At 44.4% G+C, this 22,723-nt stretch overlaps 1 protein-coding gene across 4 annotated transcripts in view; it reads right to left on the minus strand.

The window, feature by feature from the left end:
• Positions 1 to 22,723, minus strand: part of c18h8orf34 (chromosome 18 C8orf34 homolog) — a 54,647-nt gene that overhangs the window by 21,509 nt on the left and 10,415 nt on the right. For 2 of the 4 annotated variants that reach the window (XM_070986067.1, XM_070986066.1), the window contains exons 2-7: positions 20,684 to 20,828; positions 20,306 to 20,437; positions 17,772 to 17,891; positions 17,523 to 17,551; positions 16,521 to 16,684; positions 12,233 to 12,399 (exon numbers count right to left, since the gene is read on the minus strand). In XM_070986067.1, coding sequence (XP_070842168.1) covers positions 12,233 to 12,399; positions 16,521 to 16,684; positions 17,523 to 17,551; positions 17,772 to 17,891; positions 20,306 to 20,437; positions 20,684 to 20,828 — 757 coding nt within the window. The remainder of the gene's footprint in view (positions 1 to 12,232; positions 12,400 to 16,520; positions 16,685 to 17,522; positions 17,552 to 17,771; positions 17,892 to 20,305; positions 20,438 to 20,683; positions 20,829 to 22,723) is intronic. The other 2 variants (XM_070986069.1, XM_070986068.1) reach the window with 1 other exon arrangement.

The following is a 22,723-nucleotide window of genomic DNA, read 5'->3' on the forward strand; positions in this document are numbered from 1 at the left end:
ACAATGAAGTCGGCGAGGAGAAATGAGTGGTAAGAGGGAGATGGAGAGCTGGAAAGTTGGGTTTCGTCTGATCTCTCCCTGTGTCTTTGAGAGCACACACACACACACACACACACACACACACACACACACACACACAGAGACCCCCTTCCCTCTAAGGAAGTCCATATGTATCTGACACGCCAACACTGTTCATCTCAACCTCTTACTGCCTGTTTTTCTCTGCAGTAACAATGTGAGCGTTCGCTTACACCCGCACAAACACAAAGAGGCAACAGGTGCAGTCACGTTTTTACATATATACACATTAAATAAACTCTCTTTTTGTCTGCCTTCCCTCTGTTTTCCAGGATATCTGCTTTATCTCAACAGGACAGCTGTTCCCTGTCCGCTGGAATGCTCTCCACATGGAAGGACTGAAAGCTTGGAGGTGATTTAAGCCTAAACAGGATCATCAGCTATCATGTCAGAGGGCTTAACGTTCGGCATCACGGCACACAACGCGACACGTTTCTTCAATCGACACTGTATGAGCAAAATAGGGAAAGAAAGCATAAATCACGCCAATAACAAGATTTATGAAAGCGGTGCAGTGAAGAAGGACAATATGAAGTCAGTGTTTTCTGTAGCAAAGCGGAGTGCTGTAACGGTTTATTAAATAGAACTGAGGATCAAAGGAGAAGTCAGGATGGGCCAGACCATTTTGGTTTTGAATGCATCCTCGAGAGATAAAACATATTGCAGTACTTTCTGTGTTATGACAATGAATAGCCAGTGGGTGTCTGGACTCTTACTTGGTTAATTGTGCTGGTCGAGCTTTTCAAACACACGCTGAATCACGCAGGACATTTTGACCGGTCACCGTAATAATATTTGTCCCGTTCTTCCCATCTGACCAGAAGAATTTAGGAGCTTTGCCAATGACGGGGGTTGGCTTCAGGACATACAGTGCATTCACGCCTCTCGCTGCCATTGTTCCTGCTGTTGTACATAGAGTACAGTGTATGTGTGCGCTGAGTCACTTGAAACCAACATTGATACTTTTCACTTAGAGATCACGTTACCTGGCCTCTGGTTGGGCGGGTGGGAGAATGGGCCCCACACCTTGAAAGAGGAGAAAGCATGACTAATCACCTGGATTAGATTAGATGACACTTGCTCATGAGAACGCTCTCCCTCCATCCATCAGCGTGGCACCGAGCCAGAAAATCTCCCCTGCCTCGTCTGAGTGTCAGGAAATCACTCTGAGGAGACAGTCAGCACTTCAGTCTGAACGCTCTGTCCTGACCTCTGTCCTGAGCAGAGTCTTGTGTTAAATAATTCCAAGTGTTGTTTTTTCACAAATGCACAAGAAACACATTCTTTAACCCTATTTCTATCTCTGCCAGCTCGTGTGTGCGTGTATCCATGCGTGTATCTTATCTCACATGCTACTGGACCCATCAGCCTAATAGTTTTTGTGCATATTTATGACTGCGTGCTCAAGCTGCTCACGCTTTTATGCTGACACTGACGGCTGACGCCTCACTCCCCTTCACTGGCCGGTAAGTCAACAGCTGCTCCCACATGCCTCCAGACACACCTGGAGGAGATCTGCACTAGTCTGGCTTCAGTGTGTTTGCAGCCATGATCGCGGTGTGTTTCTGTGGATGGTAACTTTGACTTATCTTGACAACTACAGGAGGGATTACCATCAGGTTTTCTACAAGCATCAGCCTCAGCTATACTCTGCATTTTGTACTAATTAGCAAATTTAGCATACTAACATGCTAAACTAGGGCAGGGAACATTGTAAACCTCTAACCTGCTATATTAGCATGCTTAAGTGAGCATTCAGCTCAAAGCACTCACTGTCCCTAAGTACACTCTGACAGCTGCTTGCATGGCTGCAGACGATTCTTGTTGACAGGTAAGAGCACAACGAGTTCAGAAATCAGTAAGTATCTTAAAAATAACAAAAAAAATATAATAATAATAATAATAATAATAAAAAGCTTTTTCTCAATATTTCATGTCTTTTAAATGAAACTATAATCAAAGAGCAGCATCATGCTGTGCTCTTGACTAGTTCTGACTACATTGCAGTCTCAAACTGTTGGCAAAGGATCTGTGACGCCGTCACGCCATTCACATCGTGTCCAGGCTATCTGAGTGCAGGTGTTGTTTTAGTCTTCTGAGGAGGACAGATACGTTCCAGTAATAGCCTTAAGCAGAGCAATATTAAATGTCCCATTCATCCTGGTCTGCATTGGAGGGGGTGGGGACAGAGAGTGCCACCGGCGATTTGGGTAGTTTGCCGGTCGTGAGAACTCCTCAAGTTTGGGCCTTCACCTTTCCCTCCTTTCTCTTCATCCATCCTCACTGCTTCCTCTTCTAACCATTTCCCCCTCTTTTGGCGACTGACAAATGTAGCATGCCAGATTTTCTTTGGGTCACAGCCCGTGATGCAAATCATTACTTGACACTTAGATGCATTCACTTGCGAGGCTGCAGTGTTCATGAAATACCAAAAGAATGACAGCGAGCGGCTCTGACCCTGAAAGAGAGCATGACCTCAGTGTACACAGCTGCTTGTCACCTCACCTCCCGCTTTGTCTTTTGGACTTGCTTCTTTTTGTCAAGTTAAATGACACAATAGTGAAGAGAAAGAGCTCAGTGTGTGAGAGAAGAGAAAGCTAATCTCAGAGTTCACCAAGGTAAACAAAGGCTTTCATTGGGAGTCTGTCCCGAACAGAAAGCAGATTAGACTGCGCCCAAACGAAATGCAGCAGGGCAATTTGTTCCACACTTGCAGCAGTTCCTCCTTTTGGCCTGATAAGACAAGAGAACGTTTCCTGATAATGTTAACAGTCACAGACGCAAACAGAAAGGGAAAAATGACTGCGTATGTTTGTATACGAGGATTGCCACTGCAAAAGTGCACTTAGCCCAGAACAATAACCCCAGTGTTGGGCTGCTGCTCACTGTCCATGCACTGAGTTTCCAGCTTGCAGGTATGAAAGTGTCTAACTGAAGGACTCTGAAGCAAGAGGAAGAACTTTCCAACTCTGCTTGGATAAATGTTAGGTACAAAAAGGCCAAACAGTTTTTTCTTCTCAGCTTAAATCCTCTTGTCTCTACAGGCTTTAAGAGTGGGTGCAGCGCTTCATCTGTGCAGCAGCAGCCTGACTCTCAGGCGTGTCTGGGGAGGGAGAGGTGGCAGATATTTGTGTCGACACCACTCTCCCTCTGAGGAGGGCCTGTGTGCGGAGTGCTAAAGTGATGAATATGCGTCGCTCGGGTTGGGGTTCGGGTGTTGGATAGTAAATGACCACTTTTACATGCACAGCACTCTGACGCAGATGCTCACGCCGTAGCCTGATGACTGAACTCACTGCAGCAATCGTTTATTAGTCCAGAAAATGTGATTCTTGAGGTTTTAAACAGAAACAGAGAACACTATTTAACTGACTATACTGAATGTGTAGCACATAACAACACTGTCAACGCAGTCGTTGAAATGATGCTGAATTACATGTTATATAAGAGACTTTTAAAAAACTTTTAACCTCACCATCGAGCTGCCTTCACGTGCAAATGGCCAAATCCATGCTCACACAGAAGATTACGGTGTCTAAGTGTTCTTCTCTGCTCCGTGTCTACTTGGTCGAACACATGACTGTGTGCAAACTCTCCAAGTTCACAACAGAGCCCGGCATGCCTCCCACACAATACCACCATGACAAGTTTACAGTGCGTCTCCCATGAGACCAGTTTACCCTGAGACCATGACAGCCTCCCAGACCTCCGTCTAGACACAACAAACGTCTGTCCACACTCGCCCGTTTGTCAGCCCGTCACATTTCCACTCTCTGGGCACAGAGGCAGCCATGCGTGCTCCCCCTGTCTAACGATGAGACATGGCCGATAAATAAAATGGGTCTGAACTGAGAGTGGGGGGTGGGGGGGTGGGGGGGATGGAAACTATTCGAGCGATGCAATCCCAACAAAAGGCCAGAGCGATGAGGAATTCCATGCCGCAATCACTCACTCACAGTAAAGCCAAAAAAGAGACAGCGTACAGATAAAGTGTTTGTGTGTTCCTCTCTCCAAGTTTCCATGTAATTTAATGTTGTTTAGATAGCGACGGACTGACTGGCTCTCTGCTGCTCTCCATATGGCTAAAAACAGCGCTGAGGTCATAATTAGCTTCACAATAACTTAATGTACACCTTCTCGGATGATGCGTTGACAGATGCATGGGGTGGAATCATCCACAGGACCACCCCAAACGTGGAGGGGGGAGACGCGCGCATTGATCATCCAATCCAAGGCATTTCATCAAGTGCTGTGAGAGTTACTGCACCTCGTGCCTCGAAGTGAGATAATTGAATTTTCCATTCTTTCATGAGCGGTGATGACGCCTCACCACATGACACTGGGCTCTAATTAATAGCCTGTAAGTGATAGATGCCTTGCTCCTCGGCGTGTACAGTGAAAAGCACGCGGAGACCCACATGTGTGAGCTCGTACGCGATGGAGATAAAAAGGCGCACAGACGCGTACTCGAGCCGACACTTGGAGTGACACTTGCAGACCTCACACTTTTGTTGCCCTCACACATACAAGCAGCATTTGCTTTTCATTAAGCCTCGAGCACAAAGCCTCCACTCGGCGGTTAGTCGTCACACAGACACCTTTGATGTGAGTCGCGGCAGAGACACGTTTGTTTGGCTTTGTAATAAAAACAATATTCCAACTTACATTTCATAATTATGTCTCGGCTTTCAATGGCACCCTCCTCCCCCTCCCGGCCTAAAAATATGCCTGTTAGGCTCCAAGCACCCCGCAAGTCGGAGCGCAGCAGTAAAAAGGCCTGATCAGAATCAGATGGGGACACACATGCGCGGGGTAACATCACAGCTCTGAGGCCGGTGGAAAGTCTTATCGCAGACTTTGGTGCAAACCTGCTTTCAACTCGCTTTCTAACCGCAAATATTGCAAAGATTAGGATGTCACAGCAGAGCTTGATGTATTGATGCATTACAATGCCAGTCATTGGAGCTGGAGAAGAGACTTGAGCGGTCTTGCATGTTGGAAATTTCAGAATTTTGAGCTTTAGGAAGGTATTTTTTTATGGTTTACACATTAAATATGTCAAAACAGCTGTCTGCCAAGATCAAGGCTGCCATCTACAGTTCAAAATTATGCTTTTTAGTCACAAATGTGATCCATCAAACAGGAATGCGTCTGTACACGAGGAGTCGCTGATGACAGAAGAGCAATTTCAACAAAACAAACACAAGTTAACATGATTGATGGGATAACGTGTTGATGTGACACGAGCGATTCTCTCCTTTGACTTTAAATGTGCACAGTTCATTCAGGAGATCATTGTTTGTGATAAACACATAGATACAGCAGCACACACACACACACACACACACACACACACCACCGCACACAGCCTGCTTTCACCCCTACACACACTGACTACTGATTACACACCAATTACTGCATAATGACAGCAAGTTTGTAACGCACTTGTCTATTTGTCTCTTAAATCTTAATCTTGCTACGGACAGGAGCCAGACAACTGCTGGGGGGTGGGGGGGGGGGGGGGGTTTAGCTGATTATCCTATAATGACACAATGCTTCTATTCACAGGCGTCCCTTATCGTCTTTGTGTGTCTATCTGCCATCTTTTGCTTCTGTCTGGCTACAGTAGCCACAATACAGCATCACTGTGTCCATTCAGCTCCCAAATAATCTGCTCAGTTCATCTAAGGCGCTTACGCACACCGGAGGTTCGTACACTGGCTGGCATTAGGACGTGCGCAGCATAATGAGTCCTGCCAGATTTATGGTATGATCACAGCAGTCTACTTGCCTATTGATAATTGCTCCCAGTAATACCACCATAATACCACAGCAATTTGCCTCTCGATTAGCGTATCCATCTGCACGGCGGAGACTTTTACAGGCGTCAAATTGGGCGCAGTTAGACTTTTACTGCAGGACATTCTTTTCACCATCGGCCCGGCGAAGGCTTCAGAGGTGAACCCAGCCCTCTCAAGTCTGTGCTTCAAGTGAAAGATTTAGTGCCGAAGCGACTCACACACTCACATGCATGTTCTCCTCCACCTCCTCCTCTCCTCTCAATGCACCGTGACGATACTTCTGTGTTGTTGTTGGTTTACATTGTTTCCAGGCAACTGTTGTTTCTTTGGTTGTTTGGGCAAGGATGAAGGGGGCAATAGGGGTGATGGGAGTTTGTCTGTGTGTGTGTTTCTGTGCGGGTGTGTCTTGTTACTGCTGCTGGCGTCAGGAAGTGCCTGCCTTGTCTGCCAACTCTGGCAATCTGAACGCTGTAAGGACAGAGGCAGCTCTCAGCCATGCTACCACTGCAATCAGTGCTTCACATGCAGGGACACACAGGTAGAGCAAGTCCCATGACCACATCAAGTTCATTACAGTGGCGGACAAGTCACCAAAAGCATTTGCTGAAGTTGTATTTTACTTGAGCATTTCCATGATGCTACTTAATGCCTCTATTTCACTGCTTTAAAGATTGTTTCAAGGCAAATATAATGCTTACCATGCTCACCATCTTACATGCTAGCATGCTAACAGCTGCTAATGAGCGCTTACATTTACAGCTGAGGTTGATACGAACGAAACTAGACTTGTGCAAAATTTTAATAAAACCAGAATGCAGTCATTGGCAAACAAGCTGTGTTCACCGACAACAGTTTTACAAAGTTTTCCTTTATTTAAAAACACCAATCTGACCACCACATCATTTCCATTGGAGCTCTCTCTAGAATTTTCAGAAGGCAATATTCACACCAAATATTTGTCATTCCTGTCTGCCGTAAAACTAATAACAACAGCTCTGCTCTTTCACCACAGAAAGCCATTTAGCAGGACTAAGTACATGTTCAGGCCTCCGCGAGTCGAAAGGCTAAGACCTCAGTCAGCCTCAGAGGCACACTAAAACATAAGCGTGGTAAAGACTCACATTACCTCACCTATTATATGTAGTATTTTTTTTTTAAATGTGATACTGTGTTGTACTATACACTGTGCTTGATCAAGATATAACAAACAAAAGAGCCACACACAGGTGACGTAGCTCATCCACCAGACACTGCTTTATTCTGTGTGTATCAAAGATCAGACGGACCTCCATCATGCCCTCATGCTGTCCCCGTCAGATCCTCGCTGTCGCTGGGAGTCAGCGAGAGAGGGTAAAGCTACTCTCACATCCTCAGAGTGGGTCAGAATACTGAAGACTGGACTCGTGCAGATGTCTGATGTACTGATGTTTGACATGGGGGGATGCTCTGTTACCCTCTGCTGCAACAGTTTGTTGCTCTTGACCTACCCCATAAGCAACCTCGACGTTGCTCCAACTTTCATCCAAGCAACAAAATATCAAAATATTGAACAGCAAATTGCCGTTACATCAAATGGAAAAAAGCAGTCATGTTATGTATGAAGGGTTATTATATTATGGATAATGTCTAGTAATTCAGCCTGTATATATACTGTGTGGTATCTTTGGAAACTTTGAACTCAAAGCTTGAATTTAAAATAAAGCTCAGTGGGTTTGAACAATTCTTGATTGAGCAGCATGTCTGTGAGGTCTGAAGGCCTGATGCTGAGTGAAAACAGACTAAGATGAATGCTTCACATTCATATTATAATCTGACTCTCCATCACACCTTAAAAAAGTCTGACTTTATGTTGCTACAGTACAGAGGACAATGTACATCATACCCTGTCATAATCTAGTTAACACTAATTCGTTGACCAAAAGAACATTTTTGAGAATTCAAAGGGCATGTCTGTGAAATGCAATACTTCCACCACGGATGGATGAGAACAGTAACTTTACAGTGAGGAACTGGCTAACTCGTCTCATTAACTTACCATAAAATAACACTGCAAAGCCAAAAACAGGGTGTTTCTCCCCACACACTGAACTCAGCTTGCTTCTTATTTCAGATCAGTATAAAGCTGTGGTCTCACCGCCCAACGAAAGCTAGAATCTTGACATTTTCCATGGCTTTACAAGAACATGTGAGTCATATTCATTTTCAACATGGTTTTGACTGTGGTAGATATTAAGCACAGGGCTAATGAAAGCAACTGGGAAAACACAGTGCCATCCCTGAGCACACAAGAGAATCAGCACGGCTCTAAGCTGATTTTAGTTTCTCTTTTTGGAACAATGTGTACAAAACAAATCAACCTTAAGCCATGTCTTTGGTTTTTAGAATTGTATTCAATCCGGACTACCTTGGCTCTCAGCGCTGCAAACCATTCCAAGAGGATCTTATTATTTTCTCATAAGCTCCTTATCCAGGTGCTGGCAAAAAGACATGCCGTTCTGAAAACCCATCTGCTCAATGTGGAAATGGAGATTAGCTGCTAACTTTCTTTGTATCTTCTAAGCCTGCTTTTATTACGCGTCTTGTTCTCTCACAGAAGTTCTAGTTGTTACACAGTAGGACACACTAGCGCTCCTTTTCTGCCTCCCAGTGGATATCCTGCAATATGTTAGGTGTTCACTGTCACTCTGAACTCTCCCGTCTTCGTCCTCCAGAGGTTTGGACGTGTTAAAATGGCTGATTACATCCACGCCACGGGACCTGTTCATTTCTAATGTAACGTCTAATGTGATTGCTTCCATTTGGCTCGTGTGGCTTTGTCTGTACAACAACAATTAGCAGATCCAGTTAGCAGGTGTGATGAACGAAGCTCTGCTCGGCTGATAATACAACAGCGACACAGAGAAACTACTCATGTGCATCTGGAGTTAACACTCTGTGATGAGTGTCAATGATCAGAATTGTCTGTGTGTGTGCATGAATTACTCACGCTGTGGGGGACTCATATACATACAGTCACATTGTAGGGATTGGCCTTTCTTTGGGGGGCAAAATACAAGTCTCCACATTATAAGTCATTGAATATTTGAGTGAAAACCTGGGTTATGGTAAGGGCAAGAGGAGCAATGTAACAAAAACAATTTCCCCCGGGATCAATAAAGTATATCTGATTCTGATAGGCTTCAATGTGCTGCATCCAAACGCTGTATTTTAATGGTCTGTCAAATCATACTTTAGAGGATTAGTGAAATGTGTGATGACTGTAAATTATTAAACCCTATGCATACTTTTCTGCCACTTTACTTAGATTCAAAGGTACTCATCTGAAACTCTAATAAGTGTTTTGAAATACACTTTACACAGCAGCAGCTGTATTACCTCATTCTAACCACTAGATGTCACCCTAAGCAAAGGCTTAAATAGCATGCTTCCAGCAGCCTCTGGTACTACAGCGACTGTCCTGCTGTATGTGAGAGGCTGAAAGAGGCTTTAAGCACCCATTTAGCTATGCACCATATAGCCTTTGAGAATGTTACCAGTTATTAATTTGAAGCCTTGATAAACTAAAAGACAAGGTACTGACATTGTCATACGATCAATATGAAATTTGAAAAACTGTGAAAATGTCCACGATAATTGTACAAATTGTAGCTACAGTGCACATTTATGACAGCTGCATCATAGAATTTTAGAGATGAATATTTGAATTTACTGATTTACTGGAACCTATCCAGTGCAGAGTCCTTGAGTAAGTCAATGAATCCCTTCCTGCTCCAGCTGAGCAGCTGACCATATGTTTTCACCTTCATGAGGACAGCAGCAAGGAAAAAGATAAATATCTCCTTCAGGGATCAATATACTATCACAAGATCACCATGCCTGCCAAGGACCATCAGTCATCTTTGGCATGCATTTGATCTCAGCCACAAAATTTGTGCCAAGGCTGTCTTTCCAAACGAGGTTCAGAAATCCTCCTGAGGATCGTTCATTTCTTCCAAGTCCACCGGGCCACCACAGACTGCGTGTTAGCATCACTTTAATCAACTCTACAGTCGTGAGGCACACCGCTCACACTGACAGTCAACACAGTAACAGAAGTCCCTGCGGAGAGCACCACGACCAGGCCTCGACAGAGGATCAGAAATGACCTCGGTGCATTATTTCCTATGAATTACTGCCCTGGACTTAAGTGTAAAAGCCACTGGGGGAACATGCCTGGAATTCAGAGCTGTGATTAAGGAGGGCCATCACAGACCATCAACATCCTGCTTTATGGCTGTATCTTTCACCATAATGTAGTGCTGTCCAGGGTCACCACTGTGCTTTGCTCATATAAAGCAAAGCCTGGTGTGTACAGTAACTAGCGTTTTTACAAGATTTCTTCCCCTTTTTATTGAAAAGCAGCTTGATATGGAGCAGATTAATAGAACGGACACTTTTCACAGCAGTAGATAAACGGGCCTACAGCAAAATCAATTACCATAATGCAATAAATGTCTAGATTCTGAGACAGAGAGTGAATTAATGTGACTTCCTAAAACAATCAGTTGATCACAAATTCAGCTGCTCTGCCACACATCAATAAAGAAACGTGACCCTCTGGGTGACCTTGAACAAAAGATCCTGCTAACAAGCACACGTGCGTCAGCGCTGTGACAGCAGAGCAGAGACATACGTAGGCTGCGTGTCACCACAGAGCAGCAGCTCTGAGGAGGCTGCACAGACGCTGAAGCACTATAATTGGGGCCCATGTGGAAGACACAAAGAGATAAAAAGATCATGTTGTGAGTTGTTATCCCTCAGTGAAGAACTGTAAGTCAGACATTTGTTAGCTCACCTGGAAGAAAGTAAGTGACTTAACTTTGAGGTGTATTTGTAGAAAAGCTGTTTTTTCCCAGTGGTAGCTGCAGGTTTCAGCTACTCAGAGTCTGATAGATTCTTTTGAAGAGCAATAAATCTCATCAGTGATGCTGTGCTGTGTACCTTTGTGGCAGCTTTTGTGTGTATGACCTTCCTTTACTGTAGTGTTACAATGCAGGAATAAGCTACTTTTCTCAAGAGGATCACCCCCTGCAGGTAGAGTTGACTGCACAGCAGAGACAGAGTAAGCGGGGTGAGCGAGTGACAGAGAGACAGAGAACGAGGGCTCTGCCACACACAAAATATTTCGGGTAAATTCGATTTGGCGTGAGGCATTACACGCTGCGTCTGCACGGTCAGGGTGACGAGCTCTCCGGCACGCCTCTGAATGAAACCAAAACAAGACTTCACTTCAGATGCTCCCTCCACCCCCTTTGTCACCGGCTCATCCATCTTAAAGCGGTGCATGACGGCACGGCTGGCGTGAAGGAATGTGAACACACACAGTCAAAGACACAAAAAGTAAATCAAAGGAGCTACTTTGTAATTCTTCAGTTGTCAGAGTGAGAGCATCTTGCCAGACTATGTAAACAGGAAGCATACTTTCCTTTAACAGCTACTACTACAGTGCTCTTCAGTACAGCACATAAACTGACTGCTGCTGCTTTGCTCACCAGCCGCCACACACAATACAGCCAGTATGCCTCTGCAGGTCTGCACGTATGCAACCAGTTCCTCCCTTTTAAGCTGTGTCCCATATTTATTAAAGGAAATTTTCATCACTGTCATTGGAATAGTTCCCTTTACTCAAATGCAGATTTCTCTCTCAGGACAACAGAAGAGCAACAGTTTTTGCAGCTGATAAAAAACAACTCAACACACCTAAGTTGAGAAATTTCTATCTCTTCTATGATACATTTTTAATGTTTAATATTGATGCAGTGCGGTGCATCTAAGGAAAAAAATAACACTAAGTAGTTTTTATTCACCAGTAATCCAGTGGAAGAAATAAAAAGCAAGCTATCAAATGCAATATTAATGAAAAAGATGGGTTTTTTTACTGTCTTTTCTACATACACCAGATAAAAAATGTTCTTCTGAGACAAGTTAAAGCATAAGTGAAGCCACTGTAGTTTCACTCATGACGTCTCTGAACACATTTGGACGTCTGAATATCAAAACCGAGCAAAGAGAACGGCTCATCAAACATGAAACAGCTATACTTTGTTTTCTAGTCTTCACGTCAGCGAGGCATTAGCCAGCTTACTCGGCACACATGCAATCACACACACGAGGTAAACACAGCAAGCTGTGAAAGGTGGTAAGACAACAGGTGTCTGTTTCACATCTGCCACTCGACAGTAAAGCACCTGCATGCCAGTCCGCCTCAGGAGCAGCTCTGTATGGTCAATGGCTTTTTTATGCAAACCTTAATTAACAGAAATGACTGTGTGTCTGTGTAAGTAATGGCGTATGCACAGAATTCGTGACATTACCCAGAAGCTCCATGGCATCGTCCTCGTCCTCCATCTCTTCCTCCACGATGGAGGGGGCGGGGCTATGGACCGAATCAAAGGAGTCCTGGGACAACATGGCTGCCAGGAGCTTCTTGTGATGCTGCTGCTGCTCCTTTAGCCCTTTGCTCTTTGTTTCCATCTTCAGGCTAGAGGAGGCAAACAGAGGAGGAGTCGGGGCTTAAGAGGAGCAAAAGTCTTTTCCACTTGATGGATATTTACTGACACTTAATAACATATGATTACTTAACATAGATCAGTTGTTGCCCATTATTTTCCTAACTTCCATACTGACATGAAGCTATCATCATGCACACTAACACTGCTGTCAGCTGGGAAATATATTTACAAAAATAGCCTGTTTTTACAACAGCTGTGCTCCTATAGTTATTACATCCTCTCATCCTAATCTGTCAGGCTTGTATCTCAGCAGGCTTTCCAGGAAACACAACATGTTGCATTCGCCTCAGACGTGTGTCTGCATTTAAAGTGCTGAAGCTCCACCACTTGTTGCACTTGGCAGCCTTCTGTGGTTGTTAGGGACAAAACACCATACAATCATCCCACGCCGGTGCAGAACACCTTGCTATAAATGCGTAGCAGGGAGAAGATAAGTGGGGATAATGGCTATGAGGTGAGCAACAGAGAAAGAGTTGTAGCCAAGGAAGGAAATTAGCACCTGCCACCTGCCAAACACAGGCTACATGCTCTCTGTGGCAGAAGAATTTCAGGTCAGCTACCAACATGGCAGAAAGGGGTTTTCATCATATTGTGTTGATACATGTTGTTTTAAGGCTAGTCAGGGGTAAGGTGACATGACACCTAAATTTCAGACATGGCAGACAAGAAATAAAATGAATGAACAGTGGCAGGTGAGGCCCTGGTTATAGCACTAAGCACAAATCATTAGCAGCAGTATTGGGATGTGGGGTTAAAAAGAAAGGGCCTGAGTGAGGAGGTTTTATAAGTGTGTGGATGAATATGAGGTGTTGAAAGAGTCCCCAGTAGCTTTTAGTCAGCAGGAGGATGGATGACATGCAGGGGGAGACGTTAGTTATTGTTTTCGTCCTTTAAACAATGAGGCTAAAGCACACAATTTATAAAAAAAATGCTAAATCTGATCCATTTAATCAAAGAATGAACTACTGCTCTTTTCCATTAAGCTTGTGTTCTCCCTTCATTTAATTTACATTTGCTCATGCTAACATTTACAATACATACTGTAGCCATTTCTAAACATAAGAATCAGCATGCAGCCATGGAAGTGCACTGGAACCCATCCCTGTTTACAATACTTACTGCTGCACTCCACACAGCCTAACAGTTCTCAGGCTGCCTCCCAGCCAGGTTTTTAAATTAAAAACAACACTTCTCTTCATATTTCTTTTTCCCGAAAGCTTTATTCATTTCTCAGGTGAAATTGTGTTACCTCTGTCCCAGCCTGGAACAAGGAGAACGGCTGCAAAATTACCCAATAATGTCTCCTCTCTGTACAGTTAAGGATGCAGAAACATTTATAAAGGCTCACTTCTGCATTACTTCTATATTGGAGAAATTAATTTTCATATCCCACAGGCAAAGAACGTGGATTAGAGCGGCGGAAGAGTATTAATTTGATGCTGATCTCAGTTTAATGACTTCTATTTACAGTTAATGGGGAAGGGTCAAAAGATGACAGATATTTCTTCATACTCTCTACATGGTATTTCTGCGATAATTAAGTCTGCTAATACGGACGAGGCAAGGTGGATGGTGTCATTCTGCACATGTGCCGTCCTCGGCTTTTTGTAACCACCTGCAGGGGAAAAAAGCTAAACATTTTCCAGCAGTTGCAAACAACCATTACACACTGGAAGGTAAACTTTTACGCAGTGTTGCAGAAAAAGTAAGTTGAGAACAACAAATCTTCAATGAAATGCTGGAAAAGTCACACATATGACAGTTTTATTACTTTTATGTGCTGCACCATCTTATGGGCTCATATCTCCAATGAAAACCTCTGGCTCACTGTGCCTGCTGGCAGCTTCACCAGTGTCAGCAATTCCCAACCCCCCCCCCCCTCACTGGGAGCAACCTCAGGTGGTATGAACCAGTCATTAAAGACAATACATATGACCACAAAAGACACACAGCTGGCTTTCCCACTCTCGTTGTTTATCCTGATCTTTCCCTGTTATTAAGCACAATAAGGGATCAGTATCTGCTGGTGTTTAAAGGGAGGCCAGAGGAGAGAGAAGCTTCTGGCACTGACAGACACGGGCTGAGGAAGTCCCATCACTCTGGACAGACTGTAAAAATAAGTCAGCTCCTTGAATATATTTCTGCCACAGATGCACCTGATTTCCCATGTGCCCACTGCACTTATCCTTCCTGACTTTACAGCCAATCAGACAGACAGCCACCACCACCACCTGTCAGCTGTCCTTACGCTCCTTGGTGACAGCTGGGCTGGAATGAGGGACAGAGGCAAGAAGATCGAAAATGAAAACAAGCAAACTTACCAAAGTAAGAGCAGGAAGATGGACTGGTTTGACAAATACGGTCAGATACACGAGAAAATGTGAGGACTCTAGGCTGAAAATGCATGAGCACCAGAGGGGATGGCCTATTAAAGCTCAGATGGGATTTTAAGAGAGGGCAGCGTTGATCAGCGCCAGGCTTTCACTCAGAGTGGTCATTTTTATCTTGTCTGATTAGAAACCTGAAAACAAATCCTGCTTTTAACTGGATCTTAAATTCACTGGTTGTCACACTTTTATACTTGGGATTTTCAAGAAGTCTTTGTTTACATGTTGGCACCGTTAAAATGCGTGCTGAATTAGATGTTAGCAGTTCCTGTTTGCAATGAACCCATGAATGCAGAGACAGCTACTGCTGGATTACTTTGATACTGAAGGAAATGTAAAAACGCAATAATTCTGTAATTATTGTAGTTCTGTAATTACAAGGAGCTTCTTTTTTAGGATTTCTAAGCAGATTCATATTAATATATTTATTTCTGATGCACAGCGGATGCAATAATATCCACTGAAAATCTATCTTGCACTGGTTTTAAGAATATGTGTACCGTGTGTGTTCAGGTTTACATGAGTTCAATTCCTTTCCAAAGTACAATAATGAAGCGACTGTCTCCCATTTACCTCAAGCATCATCTCTGCCTCACGTCTCTGCCTCTGACCTTCTCTCCCACGGCCCCCCTGGAGTTGAGCCTCACAGTTTGAAAACCTCTACCACACGCCATATCCTGACCTTAAACAGAGACGAGAAGCAAATCTATCTAAGCTTCTCTGATCTCCCTATTTTTGACTTTGTGGCTTGGCCAGAAAACAGCTCAGAGGATCTGAAAGTGATCGCAATCCCCAAACAGGGTCTGAAGTGGTAGCAGGTTCCCAATAAATGCAATTCAAGGTTCATATAAATGGTCTATTAGATGAGCCAAATACTCCTCTGGTTGATGAGGGAAGGAGCTGTGATTATTTTGGGATGCTGCGCAAGTCCAAACACACAGCTGCACAAGTTTCTCACACCCTTCATAGGTAAACACGAAACATCTCCTGTATAAACACACACAGAGCCGAACTCATCAGAGAGCCCACACACACATCCCTATCTCCCAGCTCAGACTTCTAACTAAGTGATTTCTCCCTATAATCCACCCATACAGTAACCTAATGAGATTAACACTGTGTGTATGTCAGCTCAGGCCCGCGCATGATTTATGGTTTTATATCCGATCCTCCTCTAATTAGTCACATCAGCAGCTGCAGTGCATGTGACACACACACACACACACACACACACACACACACACACACACACACACACACACACACACGCACACACACACACACACACAGTAACACCTAACAGGGAAGTCCAATAGGCGCACAAGAGGTGAAAAAAGCCTAAGAGGGCAACAAACAATTGAACAGTTCAGCACGTGACACAGTTATATTGTTAAAGACAGGCCATTTTTAAAGCACAAAATTCGCGTGGCCTTGAGCACCCAGAAATGAGGTTAACTTTAATTTGAAATTGGGTTGAAGCAGTATCATGGCAAGCATGTTTGATCGCGCCTTTGAAATGGGATTATCAAACCCATTCAGATGGGCATTCCTCAGGCAGCACAGGGAGAAGTCTACCTCCTCAAAAGCTTTGTGAACTTTCTTGAAGTTTTAAACTTTTTTTTATTTAAATGATTCACACATGCACGCGCTTGCACACACACACTTATATAGATGACTACACATATATAATGCCAGGCACCGACCTCCCAGCAGGGCTGCTGTCGCCACTCCAGCACACTTCAGTTTTAGCCCGAGGAACAGGGGGGTGCAGCATCTCAGCAGCCAGCGGGTCCGCGTCCTCTTCCTCCCGACCAACCCACTCCCCCACCACCCGGGGGCGCAGCACCGAGTTATAACCTCCCAAGTTCTGAAAGGACAACGCAGAAATAATGAGAGGCAACAACAAAAGACTGGGGACTGCACACAGAAAGAGAAAGATGGAGATTTAAGTGCAGGAGGAAGTGAGTTGAGTCAGAACTGCCATAAAACTTTATCTTAACACTATGCATTTTGAAGAAAAAGCGCCACAGTATTGTCTGAGATCCATCTTCCTCCCATTCTGCTGCCAAAGCCAGGCACACATTTGCAACCCCGCTCAATGCAAAAAGCAAAGATATGTCTGCTTGTCTTTGACTAAATCCAGGACAGTATCAAATGCTTTTGTCTCTGCATGATCAGAGCAGGTGTTTAGTATTCATTGCGCGCCCTGTCCCGCAGAAAGAAGGAAAATCTCCGGGCTGAGAGCCAAGGACGCTGGACATGTACTGCCGCACTGAGCAAAAACTGAAGTCCCTGTCAAAACATATGCTGTGTTTCTCATCCAGGCCCATCATTTCCAAATGGCTCTGTGCGTCTCCAGCCTGGGCAGCCATTGCACTATTGTGTTGGGAGAGAATTGGGGCCAGGCGGGGACAAAAAGACGGAGCTCAGACAAAGCTTCGTGTGGGAGATGAAGCAGCGATGGAGAGGGAGATGCAGGACATGCTAACTGAAGTATCGTTCTTGCATATCACTCCCATGAGATCGTCAACAGAGGAAGAGCTGTGCTGCTCTGTTAGCCGAGTGAAAGTTATGAAACATGACTTTCATTTGGTGTAGCGTGAGTGATGCTGCAGAGCGATGAGTGACAGAACGCTATTTCCACTTGAGTGCAATGCCAGCGTGTATATGAGTTTAATAAAGACGCCGGTCTAGTTAATGTCTACCTGGTCGAGCTCATCAGAGATGGCGATGCCTGCAGAGAGAGGAAAGTGGTTTAAAGCACAGAGAAGCATCTAATACAGTTCAAAAATCCCAGCTTAGACTGATTCTGAGCTTAGTGGCAGGTTTGTAAGATTAGCTGCTTGATCCAGTTTCCTCTCAGGATTTATAGTGACATTTACAGAAAGGTCTACACTTATGCTAAGATGCATTAAACATTGTGCGCGGTGCGTGCATGCCGGGCAGCCACTCACTGCGTGACAGACTCTCCAGGGCCTTGCCCAGCTTCTTGCTCTCCTGCAGAATGTGGTTGAGCTCGTCAAAGTCCCGGCTCTCCCTCCAGTCCCAAGACGGGTACTCGATTGACCGCGGCACTGGACATCAGAGACACAAACACACAATTTTCATCTTCGAAAGCACCACAGATACAGATCTTGTTAAAACAGCAACAAGTCTGACCAAACGCTCTAAGGACTTTGTGAATTAGTGCAGGATGGAAACACTAGCAGAAGAGTCAACATGTCTCTTTGAGAAGCGGAGCTCATTGGACGGAGGCCAGGGGACACTGTCTGTCAGTCTCTTTGATTAACATTCAAAATAACTCAAACGGGAGCAGGAAATGACCCACATACTGTACTGACATCCTGCCCACGTCCCCCAGCAGCATCCCTCAGCTTCTATATGATGGTTAATTCATCAGCTGTTGGATTCAGTCATTATTTATAAAAAGAAAGAGCGTCACTCTTTTATTGCAGAGGGATTACTTGTAGTTCATCCATATCTAACGTTCTTATGTTCGAACACAGCTGAATTTGAATTAACATGAAAAACCAGTGGGTTATGAAGGGATGCCAAACAAATACACTGGTTGTCTTATAGCCACTGCACCCAACAGACATATTAACTAGAATATAAGCAGAGGACTTTAGGATACATTTGCATGCATGTTTGACTGAAACGCGTATGTGATGACAGGTGTGGAAAGGGAACATCACCCTTATGTTTGCACATATACACAAAAAATAAACTTGAATGTGAATATTTGACAGCAGTGCTGCTACAATCTGCCGTCCTCTACCCTTGTTTACCCTGACTAAGCTGCTTGGCATTGTAACAACCATAAACACAGAGCAAATGTCTGCCAAATGCAGACTGGGGAAAAAAAAAAATCTTTCATTACTTCGGGCAAGGAGTGCCTCTCTGTCCTCTCTCTGCTCTGCTATGTGTGTTGTGCTGCTGCCGCTGCAAAGGCCTGCGCTGTATCTTAATAGCCTAGATTAAGGGTTAAGGATTCAGTTTCCACTGGGGCTGCTCATTAAAGCATCAGTCAAGTACAAGTGAGGCACAAAGCCCAGTAACCGTACACAGAAAGAAAAATCAAGCATATCAGTGGAACGTCTGTATATTTATAACAGCTGCTCTCGCTTCAACTCCGATTCCAAAGAAGTTAGAAAGCTGCATAAAGCGTGAGGAAAAAAGAACTCGCTAATCCTAGTTGACATATAACAGTACAAAGACAACATATTTAATGTTTGACCTCATCAACTTCATGGATTTTTGTAAATATCTGCTTATTCTGAGATTGATGCAGCAACACGTTTCAAACAAGTTGGGACAGGAGCAACTGTGAAAGATGATGAATGCTCCAAAAACACCTGTTTGGAACATTCCACAGGTAAACAGGTTCATTGGCAACAGGTGATAGCATCATGATTGGGTATGAAAGGGGCATCCTGGAAAGGCTCAGACGTCCACAAGCGAGGACGGAGCGAGGTGAACACTTGATTGTATAAAGGATATTATTACATGGGATCAGGAACTCTGTAAGACTGCTGTCAGTAAACACAGCTCATTTACAAATGACTGCCTTCTGCTTTTTATTTAGACTTTGCACACAGCATCCCAACTTATTTAGAATCACGGTCGTAAAATAATGATGAGCAGCAGTTCTTTTGAGTTCAATTTTTCATGAGCTCTGCACACCTGTGCATGTATCTTTAATGTGATTTGTCTTTAAATGTAGCTTTGAAGGCATCTTGCTCTGAAGGGGAAGCAGGAAAGCTGCTAACGCTCGTAGCTTAAGTACACCTCGATGTGCTGAGTGTCGCTTTCTTTACTCTCCCTCTCACTTGTTTTCTCGTGCTCTCTCTATGCACTCATCCCGACTCCCGTTTTCTCTTGATTGTGAGAAATGCTCAGACCGCAGCCTAAAATAGACTTGGTCTGGCAGTGACAGAGCCCAGTGTTGAATTATTGAAGCAGTCTATGGCCCCGGCTTCCTCCCCATCTGACCGAGCCTCATCGTCTCAAGTGTCATACTTCATTCGAACATCACAGCTACGGTAATTTATTACAGAAACTAAAAAAGTTACGGCAAGAAAAATCTTCTCATCTGCATCCATTTTGCATAAATGTAAGAACTTTGTGAACAGTTCATCTTCGGAGAGTGTCGCAGCAAGTGTGTGAAAAGTGGCACTTTATAATGAACTCATCTGCAGGGCTCTGGGAGGCTGGAAGGAGGACGCTGGCCTATACACTGTGACTAACTTTAATTAGATATAATTATATCAAATTAAAAATGGAGATTAAAGTCAATGGAGCGTGTAATTGGGATACAACTGATACAACAGGTATCAAAACTGTGCAGCTTCATTTTCTAAAGTGGAGTTTTGTGTGTGTGTGTGTGTGTGTGTGTGTGTGTGTGTGTGTGTGTGTGTGTGTGTGTGTGCGCGCGCAATCAACGTAATCACAGAAAACTCAGAAAGTAGTGCACCAAAAAGAAACTTACGAGACTTGGATTCTGGTGAGGGAGGAGAGATGCTGGAAACGGCCAGGTCGCTCTTGGATTTCTTCGGTTTCTTTGGGTGAATTTGCCATGGCTTCTCATAGTTGCTGTACTCCCTCCGAGGGTTTTTGCTTTCTGTCAGGCGAGATAGTCACAGTTTCTGCTCAGAATGCCCTGTTATGCAAATTCTAGAAAGTATAAATGCAGGCCAAGTTTACTCTGCAAAGCTCTGTTGTCTCTGTCGCAGATGCAGATTAATGGCTGACTTTGAGCCTATATTCATCACACACTGTGTATTGTGGAGAGGAGGATGCACAAAGACAAATGCCTCACCCTGCATGCGTGTGTGCATTATGCATGCTTGAGTCCGGATGTACCGACCTGGGGAGCTCTGCGCCCACAGTGCTGCGGAGCCAGAGAGAGCTCTGTGCAGCTTGCCAGGGCTGTCTTGCTTGGTCTGCAGGTGATCAATGAGAAAAGGGATTGGATGGTCTGGAGTCTCAGTTATCAATTTGGTCATCAACTCCTACAGGAGCAGAGTAAAGCAGAGAGCAGTTAGATGAAAGTGGCACTACAGAAGGAGTGAGAGAGTATGGCCGTTCACCATGCTGAAGTGAAGAGAGACAATCAATCCCTACAAGCATCATACTGTAAGTCTTGTTTTGTAGTTTTGTAGACTTCACTGTCAAGGGAGGGTATGTGAGAACTGGCCAAAGTGATGGGCTAATCCTCTTATCTTCCATGTAGTTTCAGGAATGTGCTACACCAAGTGTCAATACCCTAAAAAATAAAAAGTCAAGGCGAACAAGGCAACGCTAAGTCCCCAAAGATGGCAGCACTTCCCTTTTGTGTCAATTAGTAACAAATATGTCAGCAAGCTCCATCAAAACATCAGATCAGTTTGCCAACACACAAGGACAAACAAACAGTGCAGCCTTTGCTCAATCCGTGCATTTTTAAAACGGTGTTATAAAACAAGGAGACGGAGCATTCCCTGATGTTTTAAGGAATCCAGTGAGCAGCGTCTGACACACTGGGCCCGATGGAAGAATGATGGACAAGTCAGGACTGATATTTTCTGTCAGAGATGTATGTTAGTAAGAATCACGTTAGTAAAATGAGGGGAAATATGCCATTATTTCATTCCCACTGCTTTTGCTAGTTATTGGTAAACATTAATAACTTGGTTATTAAGAGAGATAGAGTCTGTAAAGAGCATGTGAAAGGTAAAGTAGTGAGGTGGGTGAAAATGTACATGAGGCAGACTTGGATATTGGACTGATGGAGAAAAGCAGGTAAAAAGAAGAAAGTGCCGCGGAAGCTGGAAAAGAAGGAAATCACATTGGGAGTCACAATAACAGGTGCTGAGGGTAAAGGCCACTTCTTAGTCTGCATGCTAATTTAAAATCCGTCAAACGCACGATGGGAACGCAGCATCAAATGCACCAATCACGTCAGAACTAATCATGTCTTATCTCTGTGGTTTGCCAAGGTGCACATAAAAAAACGGACTTAACAGCACATCGGGTAAAAACACAAATGCGAAGTGAAAAGTAATGATCTTTTCACACAGAACGCCAAAAACTGCCTTTGGCGTGACGCAAACCTGCTCGTTTATTACAGCTGCAGGGGAAAAACTGTCTCTCCGAAGCTGATGTGTGAAGCGAAATGAGCACATGTCTGGGTAAGTGAGTGTGTGCTGGCATGATATGGCATGAGAATGAGCTCCGTTTGACCAGTTTGAGCCAGCCAGAGCAGCTGAGGCTGAGACTTCAGGACGGCTACTGCAGAGAAGCACAGAGAGTCATTAGCAGACGGCAGCGAACTGGCAGTTATGTATGTATGGATAAAATGAGTGTGTGTGCATGTGTGTGTGTGTCAAGCACAAAACAGAATGATGTTTGGGGGGCTGGTATGTGTTTGCCATTGTGCACGCGCTCATGTATCTGCATGTGTGTGTTTCAGGGGACGGGAAGGGCTACAGGGAGATGGCCTATGTGTGCATTAGTGCTGGCTAGCCTTGGCTGCGCTGCATGTGCTCAGAAAGCTAATCAGGTAATTGGTCAGGGGGACATTCCTGGCCGGCTCCAGTGTCTACAGCAGACTCTGACAGCAAACAGCATGTGAATGGACAAGCAGGGAGCGTGCTGTAGTGTTTCTCTGTGAACTGAAGGTCTGAGCACGGGGGAAACCTCGCTCCTCTGCCTGCAAGAGATAAAGCCAAAGTGATCCACAAGCTCTTCGGTAAAGAGCACCGCGCTGCTAAGAGCTCAGTAAAGCATCACTCCACATAAGTGCAGTGGATTTAGCAGCCTGTGTCTAACAATTATAAACCACTAACGATGCTAAGATGTAAAAGTTGTAATTACTGCTTAGTAGCTCCTGTGGGTAATTTAACTAACCTACCAACAGGAGGTCTAT

The sequence above is a fragment of the Chaetodon trifascialis genome, chromosome 18, assembly GCF_039877785.1.
Source record: "Chaetodon trifascialis isolate fChaTrf1 chromosome 18, fChaTrf1.hap1, whole genome shotgun sequence".
Classification (NCBI taxonomy): Eukaryota; Metazoa; Chordata; class Actinopteri; order Chaetodontiformes; family Chaetodontidae; genus Chaetodon; species Chaetodon trifascialis.